The following is a 12,198-nucleotide window of genomic DNA, read 5'->3' on the forward strand; positions in this document are numbered from 1 at the left end:
GTCTTCCTGACTCCAGGCCCAGATCTCTATCTGATGCAATACCTAGCTGCCAGGATCACAACATGCTTTAACAAATTAGATTAACCAGAACAATCCAATGAAATACACAGAGAGTACCTTCAACTGATTATAAAACTCTTTTGTGTATAGTTGCTTTCGAGAAAAAAAGGGAGATCTTAAAAAAGCAAACATAAGAGCTAAGCAAGAAGAAAAATTTCCAGAGTATGCTCTCAGACTGATACAGACTGATCAATTTTTTATAACTTCCATTTTATACAGGACTGTATGGTAACACATGATATCTTGAGATATCAGGTAAAGATAAAATTATAATGTACTATACTTTCTAAGGCAGGAAAGGAATATTCATATTTAATAAAGATTTTCAATGAGACTTGAAAGGTTTTCTTGGTAAGCCTCACATAATCAGAAAATTAATTATACCAATTTCCTGAATGTTGCATTTATGAGGTTAACTGTACATAATTATTTCAAGCACAAAATATGATAAAACACATTTTAAACATAAATCTGAGTCATTCTTTTAAGAAGAGTTGTTTCTAATCAGTCACTCAATAAGCATTTAGTAAGCATCTATTATCTAACAGACACTGTGCTGAGTGCAGGAGATACAAAGAAATGCGAAATCATCCCCTTATCCTTGAGGAATTAATGTATGAGAAATCCATCACTGGCTGTAATTGTGAGGGACCAACCTGTTTGTTCTAAGAACCACCACTTGTTACAGGAACCAAACACTTCTCTTGGGTAGTACCTTTTATGCCCCAACCTATCTGAATTTCTGGTTAATCCAGGAGTTCTTAAGAGCTCTATGGATAAATTTCAGAATTTGGATGGGGAAAAAATTATATCTTTATTTTTAGTAACCTCTAACTAAAACTTAGAATGGCCTTCAAGTATGAATATAGGCAAAAATATTCTGAGAAGGGGCTCACAGACTTTATTAGACTGCAAAAGGGATACAAAAAGGTTAAGAATTCCAGATCGAGATCCTTTTGCTAAATAAATTAGTTTCCATTAAGGGGCCTCTCCCAACCTTCCATTAGAATGAAATACTTGACTTATGACTTTGAAATGATAAGAATATTGGAGATGGTCTTGGGATATCAAAATACATAATGCATCATCTTCACCACAGCCATCAGTCCATTCTAATCCTGTTTCCAATGGAACAGGGTTCTAACATAACTTCTCTCTCAAAGTTATTCATATTCTTGCACAAACTTAATCTGGATATAACGATTTACATCACATTTTCAATGTCAAAAAAAAAAAAGGAACAGGACTTTTTTTTGGAGGGAGGGCAATTGAGGTTAAGTGACTTGCCCAGGGTCACACATCTAGTAAGTCTTAAGTGTTTGGTCTGAGGCTGAATTTGAACCAGGTCCTCCTGACCTCAGGGCCGGTGCTCTCTCTACTGTGCCACCTAGCTGCCCCAAGAACGGGACTTGTATAACACATTTTAACACTAGATACTGTATTGCATTATATATTCCAGCTTAAAAATTCCTTAATTTCAGAAAAAAATCTGTATAGACTTATATGAACTGATACAAAGTGAAGTAAGCAGAAGCAGGAAAACATTGTACACAATAACATGAAAATTGTAAAAATGATCAGCTGCGGAAGATTTAGCTACTCTGATCGACACAATGATCTATGACAATTCCAAAGAATTCATGATAAAAAATGCTAACCATGTTCATATAGAGAACTGATGGACTTTGAGTGCCAACTGAAGCATATTTTTTGTCTCCATTTTTCTTGGCTTTTTTTTTTTTGCTACATGGCTGATATGGAAATGTTTTGCACAACTTCACATGTATAATGGATATTATATTGCTTGCCTTCTCAATGGGTGAGGGAGGGGATTAAGAGAGGAAGAGAACTGGGGACTCAAAATAAAAAAATGCAAAAAAGGAATACCTGCATTCCTAACAGACCAAGGCCAATGACACTTAAACGTATTATTTTATTATCTCTAATAGAGGTTTTCAAAGCAGGGTGTGTACCCAAGGGGATGTGTAAGATGGCCCACTGGAATCCAAAAAGAAAATATAGACCATCTATATACATTTACATTTATCTAAAAATTACCAATATTTAATATTTAGATGGCCACTGATGCCTTCACTTAATCGTTACGTCACATGCTCACATGTCACTTAATGCATGTGAAATGCTTTGAGGGAAGAGTGGGAAATCTACAATATGGGTTGACAGTGATACATTTTTTCATTCACTTTCAGAGTTTCATAATGAATTACAGTTTACATTGGATTAAGTAAATTTATGGATTACATTATCTAGTTTTAACTAAATTAACCCTCACAAAAGGACAAGAAGTTTAAAAATATTCTAGCAAAGATATCAATCGTGAATTAAAGACAATATGAATGTGACAATAAACAAATAATAGCAGAGCCGACCCTTCTCCTACTCCCAGTATGAAGTCTTCATCAAAGATTTCATCATGAAGCCAAGCAATAATCATCTAATCAGATCTGCCAAGCAGCTAGCTCTCAATGTTGAAATTTTCAAGATAATTTAAAATGTGGCAATGAACCTCACCCCATTGGATCATGAAATAGGATCTTATCAATTAATCAATCAAACATTTATTAAGGACCTATTATGTCCCATACACTATGCCAAGTGGTGAGTATACAAAGGCAAAAGTGAAACACAGTCCTTGCCTTCAAGTAGCTTACATTTTATCAGGGAAGAAAAAAATGCATATAAGCATACAGAAAAATACAAGGTAGTTGAGGGGAAGCGACACACTAGAAGCTGGGAGGAACAGGAAAGGATTCCTGTAAAGTGTGGTGCTTGAACTGAGTTTTGAAGGAAACAAGGGAGTCTAGCAAATGGTGATAAGGAAGGAATAGTGGACAGACAATGCCAAAAAACAGATGCAATGTGGTATGTAAGGAATAGTAGCAAGAGAGTCAGTTTGGCTGAAGAGAGTATAGAAAAGGAAATGATGTATAAGAAAGGTAGGCTAGGGTTAAGTTGTGAAAGGTTTTAAAAGCCAAAGAGGACTTAATATTTTATTCTGAACAGAATTCTTATATTTTATTGCAATATGATGGGACCTGCATTTCAGGAAAATCATTTTGGCAACCTTCTATAATAAGTACCTTTTCTTCTCTCTCTTTTCTAAACCTTTTGGGATTTGGCTTCTGACCTCATCATTCAAATGAAATGTTCTCTCAAAAGTTACCAAAGATCTTGATTGCCAAATCTAATGGCCTTTTTTCAGCCCTCCTCCATCCTGACTTGTCTACAGAATCTGACACTGTTAATGACCTTTTCCTTTTGGACAGTCTCTCCTCAATGGGGCTTGGTCACAGCACTCTCTCCTGGTTTAATCTCCTACCTGTCTGACCATACTTCTCAGTCTCTTTTGCTAGATCCTCCTACGTGTCACAGCCCCTAATTGTGGGTAAATGCCAAGGCTTTGCCCTGGGCCCTTTTCTCTTCTTGTTCTATCTCACTTGGCAATTTCATCAACTTCCACAGTTTCAATTACATCTATGCAGATGAATCTTAGATCTATATATCCAGCCCCACACTCCCTCTCTCTTGCTACAAACATACATCACTAACTGCCTCTTGGACACCTCAGACTGACTATCCCATAGGCAGCTCAAAAAAAAAAAACCGAACAAGTTTAAAACAAAATTCATCTTTAGCTCCAAGACCACCCCTATCCTCAGCTTCTCTATTATCATCAAGAACACCATCATTCTTCTAGTCAGCCAGGCTCACAACTTGGTATTAGCCTCAACCCCTTCACACCCCATACACAATTTGTTACTAGACTTTTTCATTTCTATCTTCACAACATCTCTCATATAGACTCCCCTCTACAGTTAACATAGCTACAGCCATAGCTTTCCAACTAGCTGACTCACAGCTTCCTCCATATTCCAATCTCTTCTCCATTCAGCTGCTAAGGTGATTTTTATTAAGGGTAAGTCTGACCCCTCATTCCCTCCCAGCCCTACTTAAAGAGCTCTGGTGACTCCCTGTGACCTCCGAGGTCTAATAAGCTCTTCATAACTCGGCCACTTCCTACCTTAATTTATTTTCTAGCATATGGGGTTTGATCTAACTCCCCTGGCCTAGATGATGGAACTAGTAGTTCCATCAACACAATCCTAGACCTTCTACCTTTGTGCCTTCTCACTGCATCTCTCATGCCTGGAAAGCTCTGGCTCCTCACCTTCAACCTTTTGATTTCTTTGGCTTCCTTCAAGACTCAACTCAAGCCCCACTCTTCCAAAAGTTCCTTTCCAGTACCCCAACTATTAGTAGACAGAGAGGAGAAGGTAAAGGACAGACTCTTGGGAGACAACAATGGTTAGTGGAAGTAACCTGGATGAAGATTAAGCAAACAGACTGAAGAGTGATGAAATAGGCAGGAGAAGAACCAAGAAATATGTAAACAAAATGCAGAGAGGAGAGACTCTAAGGAAAAGGTGATGGATAGTGTCAAAGATTACAGATATGTCAAGAAAGATGAGAATTGAGCAAAGACTATTATATTTGGCAATTAAGAGATTACTGGTAACTTTGGGGAGAAGCCTCTCCAAATGATGAGGTCAGAAGTAAACTGCAGAGGGTTTAGAAGGAAAGGAGAAAACATTGAGACATCTATTAAAATCTTTCTTAATGTGTTTAACCACACAGGTGAGCAAAGGAATAGGACAATGCTTAGTGGGGATGACTGGATCAAATGAGGTTTGTTTTAAGGATGAGGGAGATGTGAGTGTTTTTTAGGAATTAAGGAAGCATATAGTTGACAAGAAGAGATTGTTGATTAGTGAGAGAGTGGAGATGATAAAAGGGAACAATCTTTGGGAGAAAATTGGATGGAATAAGATCAAGGGTGCATTCAAATGGATTCTCTTGGCAAGGTTAAGGGCCCTTTTATTCTGTGACATGGTGAAGAAAGAGATAGTAGATGAAAGGATTTGAACAAAGTTAGATGAGGAGAAGGGGAGAAGAGGGAGCTTTCAGTGAATGTCTTTCTTTTAGTGAAATATGAAGTAAGGTCTTCAGCTGAAAGAGTGGATAAGGGGGTACTGTGAGAGACTTGAGAAGAAAAAAAATCTGGAATAGTTGCTTTGGTTAATTAGACAGCAAATCAATTAAGAAGGTGTAAAAGGATTGTCTTGTTGGAGTGAGGGCCCAGTTGAGATTATTTAACAAAAATTTGTAGTGGACCCATTAAGCAGGATTTTATGATTTATTCTAGCTCTATACAGTAACATGCAAATAGGAACAAAAGCAGCAGATGGTGGGAGTAAACCAAGGTTGGACAATCAAAGAAGGTCATTCTTTTGAAATTTAACTTAAACTACGTGGTTATAACTTATGCTAAGACAGAAAATACAATTTACTTTTTAAAAAACAAAGTGGTAATTAAGTTCTATCATCAACTGCTTTTAAATTATTTCACCACCCCTTCTCTTTATTCTCCAAAAACAAAAAACAAAAAACCCTTCATATCACTTCCATGTAACGCTTCAGATCAGAAGGATATAAAAAATAAATGATGTAACCAACTATAATTATATGGCAACAAAAACTTTTTCTGTAACCAAGGGACTAGAAATGACCAAAGAATGGAAGAGAATGGTTAGGAATAGCTAAAGTGAAGAACTAAGTTAACAGAAGAGTAAGACTAAAATTTTAGAGACCAAAAGAAAATGGAAAAAGGACTAAAGAATGAAGAAATAGATTGTATAATGGCTAGGAGGTATAAGAGAAAATTAATGAAAACAGCAATTAAGTTTATTTGCCTAGACTGAAGAGAACAAACCTAAACATAATAGGAGGTAGGAACAGTTACATAAATGTGAGCTTACTGATGAAAAGAATTAAAGTCCATGTTCAATTTTAATATGATTCAAAAAACATGTGGGGGCTCACTGCAGAGCTTAGACAATGTGAATATGATCAAACTTATTTTTTTTAGAAACTTAATTCTTGCTGCTGTTGTGTGGGAAAATTATAGAGGGAAGAGAGGAAAGATGTCAAGGGCATTAATACATTGGTTCAAATAAAAGCCTAGACTAGACATTTTGTTGTGGCAAGAATCAGCAAGACTTGCTAAGAGTATAATTTTAAAAGTACTCATTCTCTTTGCACATAAGTAGGAAGGTAAATTCTACCAAAGCAGCCCTCACTTAGCAGGAAGACACATTAATGGGAGTACCCAAAACCAAATGATTTCTAGGACTGCAAGGAGATATGTTGTGCCTGGCTGGATAAATTAAAAATGTTCTACTAGAGGACAGTACTATAATTTGAGAGGGGAGTTAGGAGCAAAGAATGTGTAACACTCCACTAATGTTCTATTCCAATGTTTTATAGTGGGATGGAGTTAGCCCTAGGATCTTAAAGGTGATATCAACAGAATGAAAGCTCAGGGAGGTCCAACCAACATGGTAGGTTTCAAGTTTTAGCCCAGTTGCTATGTCTGTCATTCCATAGTTATTCTGGTTAAATTCTGCGTGTCTCCTCACCAGAAAGTTGATTACCAAGTAATTGATATTTATAGCAACTCATACAGGCATAGGCATTTCAGGGATTGTCCCTGGATACAGGAATCTTCACACCAATGAAAACAGATGTTTTGAAGTGTCATGGGAGATAATAGGATATAGATATGGAAGTGGCTAAAATGTTTTGAGTGGGGGTCCAGAATATAAGAATACGATTTTTACATGGCTTTTAAGTTTTGTTTACTGACATGGGCAGTATGTATTGTATGGAAAAAAATTCAGGCGAAACATGAACAAATTTCTAGACTATTATATTAATATATCAATTAGCTCGTGCAATCTTTGGAGATATGTTTTGTAATTTTATTTTCATCCTGACTGAAGATAAGCACAATGAGGTCACATTCAGCTTTAGAACTTTATGAAATCAGGGAAATCTAGCAATATTTACCAGTGTGTAGCATATTTAGAAGTTATTTAGATTGTAACTATGATTTGACATTGAGATATGCAATGTTAAAAAAAATCCCAAAATAACTAACATTAGGAAAAAGAAGTCTTCTTAAAATTTATAAAGTTTAAATTTCTAAATATTTTATTGACCATCTACCTCCTTAACTATCAAATCTGGGGGAAAAAAATGTAAATGGTACCATTAAGGGGGAAAATAAAGCTATCGTTTCCATTTATAATGCTTAGAACATTTTTATTTCATTACTCACCAGCAATACTTTTTCGCTTTTGAAATATTGCATGATGAGGAATAGAAGGTAACTGGAATGAATTTGGCAGATTTTGAGTATCTTGGTTTGCAGTCGTCCTTATAAATTCAATAGCTGCCTGAAGAACTCTGAATTGTAGTGCAATAGCCATATCTGAGAACAAACAAAAAATACTAAATAAGAACTGTTCTGTGAAATATTTAAGCTATACAATTAATAACTGCTTACTGAATCAATTTTATTTCTAGGCAACACCAAAAGTGTCACTCAGCTTTTAGCATATATAAATTTCAAAATTAAAATGTAAAATTTAAGGTAAAAATATTTTTGGGCATTAGTGGACAAAAGAATTTCTGTTGAAAGTAACTTTTAGGCTAAGACCAAATTTCAAAAATAAGTTATAATAAGAAAATTATTCACTGCAAAAAAGGTAGCCTATAAAATAAATTGCTTTCTGTGTGTAAATGTGTTACAGTACAGGATGTTTTATAATTAAAGAAATAATTTTAAATGAACAATGGTTGACTTCGGAATTTTTATTTTCTCTGTCACTTGATGTTATGAGGGAATTAAATCACAGGTCTGTTGTCCCAACCTCTATTCTCCTCCAAAAAACAGGCATTAAAGGAAAATGAGAAATATCAAATCTTCTGCAGTAAACTAAGAATTTAAATTCCAGATTTGTAAGGGAAGTTGGTAGTTTTATTCTCATTGATATGTTAACATATCTCTCAGTTGCCACTGGCAGTCTAATTTTTGCCTGGTAAGGGTTCCAGTACAAAACTAATTAACATAACTGTAAAATTACCCTTATCAGTAAACTTATATCTCTAAAAAGAAACTTAAAAGATTACAGGCTGAAATCTCATTTTCAACAATTATGCTGAATAATTCTTGTAAAATTCAAGTCTTACTTTGTGTCCTTTTGTTTTTGCTGCTTTGAACGTATCCAAGCAGTACGATAAGATCTTCAATAACCCTAAAGTATTGTGAACCTGAAGAACTGCAAGCATGAATTGTAACAGCTACCAGAAGTTGTTGTATTTCACAAACAAGTAATTTGTAGTCATTCAAAGGAATGCTAAAAAACAAAAACCCCAATGGAAAGAAGGGTCAGAACTTTTTTAAAAAAACAATACTTATCATTAATGCTAACAATCTATCTCATCCATAAGATCAAGTCCCACCCCCCAGTCTCCCATTCAGACTTAGTGTGAACACTTGATTGGCTTTAGCTCTCCTACAACTCAGAACCGCCAAACTCAAGTCATACAGCAGCCACAGCCTCTCCCACACCATAAACCTAGCTCAAATCTACTTCAGACAATAATTTCTCAAGTATAATTTCTTTGTTGCTGTTGTTCAGTTGTTTCAGTTGTGTCTTGACTCTTTGTAACCCCATTTGGAGTTTTCTTGGCAAACATACTTCAGTGGTTTGCCATTTCCTTCTTCAGTTCATTTTACAAATGAAGAAACCGAGGCACAGAATTATTGACTTTCCCAGAGTCACACAGCTAGTTAAGTGTCTGGGGCCAGATTCGAACTCAGGAAAAGGAATCTCCCTGACTCACAACCTGGAGCTCTATCCATTGCACCACTTAGCTGCCCCAATATTATTTTTAGCCCATCTTATTTTCCTTTCATTATGCTTTGATTAAAAGAAAAAAAAGAAAGAAAAAGAAGTGGTAAATGTTTGGGGTCAATTAATACAGTACTATTCATGGACTTCTACTCAGTGTGATTTATTAAAAAAAAAGATTTTAAGTTCCCCAAGGTATCCCCAAATTAGCCTAATGGCATCCCAGAAATTATCCCCCAATTCCACCATTCCTGTGTTAATTCAAGGAAAGTCCAAAATCAGATGAATTCCCATGTTGCCGGCAAAGCCCATATGGGTATCCTCCATTCTTCACCTCAAGAATATGGATGAAATTTTTGAAGTTCCAATATGGAATTTCATTTACTAAAATGTCTATGTGTATGTGTGGCCTGTGATTTCATCAGCTACTTGAGAAGGTCTCCCTCCACCAACCTGCATCAGGACCTTCTCTGCAACCTAGAGTCTTGGAGAGTTACCTGGGGACATTGAGATTAACAGACACACACTCACGCAGAAGCAGAGCTCAACTCTTCTTGAGCGAGGGCAGTTCAATGTCTACTCTGCCAATCTGCCTCTTACTATTATCTTACGCTATTAAAAGCATTCTGATTGAAAAGGTGTTTTGCATGCCTTGAAAATACCATACAAAATGTAAATTGGGATGATGTTAGAAGCATCAAAAAGTAAAACTAGCCCCAAGTCTGAGTAAGTTTTAATTTGAAATACTCTTCCCAGAAAGACTCAATGCCTAAGCCCTAGGAATCACCACCTACTTGGGTGAACATGGGTACATGACTTCATCTCTCTGAGACATTCTAAACATTTTTATTTTTTGGTTTGTTTTCTGTCAAGTTTGCTCTTTTTCCTCCTTTTCTTTTCCATTTCTCTACTTAAGCAGGATCCTTTCACATGACAGAAAGTGTCATTCGGCTGTGATGGAACAGCTGGAGCATTGGATGCAGGCAGACAAGCCCTTGGCCATGATCCCAGCTCTACCACCTGTGGCACACTTGACAAGAGACAACTCCTTGAAGCTTTGGCTCTTCCAATTCAGAATCTGAAATCCCCTTTTAGTCAGTTCTTCACAATTTCTTTCCTGTGCTGAGCTGAAATCCATCTCCCCATACATTCATTCACTGGTCCTAATTCTGTCATCTGAGGCCAAGCAGACAAGGTCAAATTCCAATTCCATGAGCACGGCAGCATGTAAAGAATGCTGGACTTCAAGTCTGAAAACCTAGATTTTAATCCTTCAAGATACAAGAGCTGTGTGGCCAGCCATTTAACCCCTCTGTGCCTCAGATCTTTCATCTAAAAGGTGAAGGCAATTCTTGTACTACACATGGCTTGAAATGATTGTGATTGTGAGGAAAAGTGATCGATAAGTTTTAAACATTATACAGATCTGAGCTGTGAATTACATTAGAATGCTTCAAACTTTTAAAGCAATGATAATACTCCTTATTAATTTTTTGATTATCTAGAGCTTAAATATTCTAGGTTCTTATCAATCATCATATAATAGTTTCACGTTCCCTCAATATCTTGATCATCCCTCTTTCAATTCACTAGTTTCTCAGTATTTTCATTGGATCTGTGATCTCAGGTCACATAGTAGTAGTTATGCCTTCTAATGGTGTAGATCATACTTATTCATGCTTTCTCACCTATGCAATACTGTTCCATGCGTTCTCACAAATCTTACACAGAGGTTTGCCCAAAAGCTTGCAATTTTCTTCTAGATTCCTTGCAATTATGTAAATATCAGGGGAGATCACAGGCTGTCCACTAGTTATCCATAGCGCTTACATAACAATCCATTACATGGATTATTAACTTTTCCAGTCACGCATTATGCCACTTGTGCAATTCTTCATTGGTAACATGCTACAACCTACTCATTCCCACTATGCATCTCTCTATTGTCCTCTGAATGACCTACAGCCTTAATTTTTTCAAAGACTGAGATTCTAAGACTTGCAATAACATGGCATCACTGCAAGAATACTGAGGTTAAAAAAGATGGGACTTTGTTTCAGGAAGAAGCTTAGGGTTATTAAAAGCATCTCAATTTCCCAAATTTAATCCAACCCACTCATCTCTCTGTTCCTCACTTTCTTCATCCATGCAACAAAGGGGTTGGACTAGGTCCCTGACAGCTCTAAAACCTATGATCTTCATTCTCTTTAATTCTGAGGCCAATTCACCATACACGTGCACTGCTTTTTCAAGATACATATACTGATGAACCAGCTCCATGGACTATCTAGATAGCTACATATCATAATAGGCACTTTTCATCCACTTAGTTTTTCCCATGTAGATTTTTAGGACAAACTATGTTGTGCAGCTTAGGAAGCCTGTCAATGTTCTAGCACTTAATTAAATAAATAAAATGTCATCTACAAATAGCAGTATCTGGAGGAATTGACCATCTATAGGGAATTCCTACTCAATTTGGATTTTTTATTGAGCACTCTCCCTGACACTGGCAATTAGCTCTGATGAACATACATCTTGCCTTATGCCTTACCTGATATTTAGTATTAGAGGATCAAAGGTCTCTCAATAATTATATCTTTCAAGGAATCTTGAAATTCATGCCTCTTCTGAACTTCAATATTTCCATTAAAGTTATCACTGTCCTCCCCATCATTCTCTGAATCCTCAACCCCCCTCATCCCATGTTTCCAATGCAGTCTTGTCACTAAGTTGCTCAGTCTGGCTGATTTCTCCCTTTTAAAATCTCTTGTATTCATCCCTTTGACTAAGTTCATATGACTATCACCCTAGCAAAGGACTTTATCAACTCTCACTGGTATTACTGCAGTATCTTCCTAATTATTCTCCCTACGTTCAGTATCACCTAAATCCTCTTTCACATTGTAACTAAAGTGATCCTCCTAAGCAATAGGACTAACTATGTCACTTCCCTGCTCAATAAACTCCAGTGACTCCCTATGATTTTTAGAACCAAATACCAATTTAATTTTCCTCTTTCCAGTTTATTAAGGTACACTTTAAAACATACTAATGTAATACTTACTCTGTTTCTAGTCCATTTAAGGAAGCAATGGTATTACATAATACATATAACAGGCCATTATCCAGCAACATATCTGCCACTTTAGAGCAAGAATTTAAAATTTGAAGAAGAAGAAAAAGAGAGTTGTGTAAGAGTATGCTGTCACAGAGAGAGGTTTCTATTAGTCCAAGGATTGGAATGATACACCATTTCTGAAAGAGTTCCATGTTTTTCACTTCTTCAAAGTCAAATCTATTTTAAAAAATAACATATAATATGTAGCATTTAGTTAGGAATTAGGTATAAAGTGAGAAA

At 36.2% G+C, this 12,198-nt stretch overlaps 1 protein-coding gene across 1 annotated transcript in view; it reads right to left on the reverse strand.

Annotated features, from left to right (window-relative positions):
* LYST (lysosomal trafficking regulator) overlaps nt 1–12,198 on the reverse strand; it is a 161,971-nt gene that overhangs the window by 70,565 nt on the left and 79,208 nt on the right. Inside the window, 3 exon segments of the mRNA XM_021000474.2 lie at nt 7,259–7,411; nt 8,173–8,339; nt 11,905–12,135. Of these exon segments, the coding sequence (XP_020856133.1) occupies nt 7,259–7,411; nt 8,173–8,339; nt 11,905–12,135 (551 nt within the window).

This window comes from Phascolarctos cinereus, unplaced genomic scaffold (assembly GCF_003287225.1).
Source record: "Phascolarctos cinereus isolate Bilbo 61053 unplaced genomic scaffold, phaCin_HiC Scaffold_5;HRSCAF=322, whole genome shotgun sequence".
Classification (NCBI taxonomy): Eukaryota; Metazoa; Chordata; class Mammalia; order Diprotodontia; family Phascolarctidae; genus Phascolarctos; species Phascolarctos cinereus.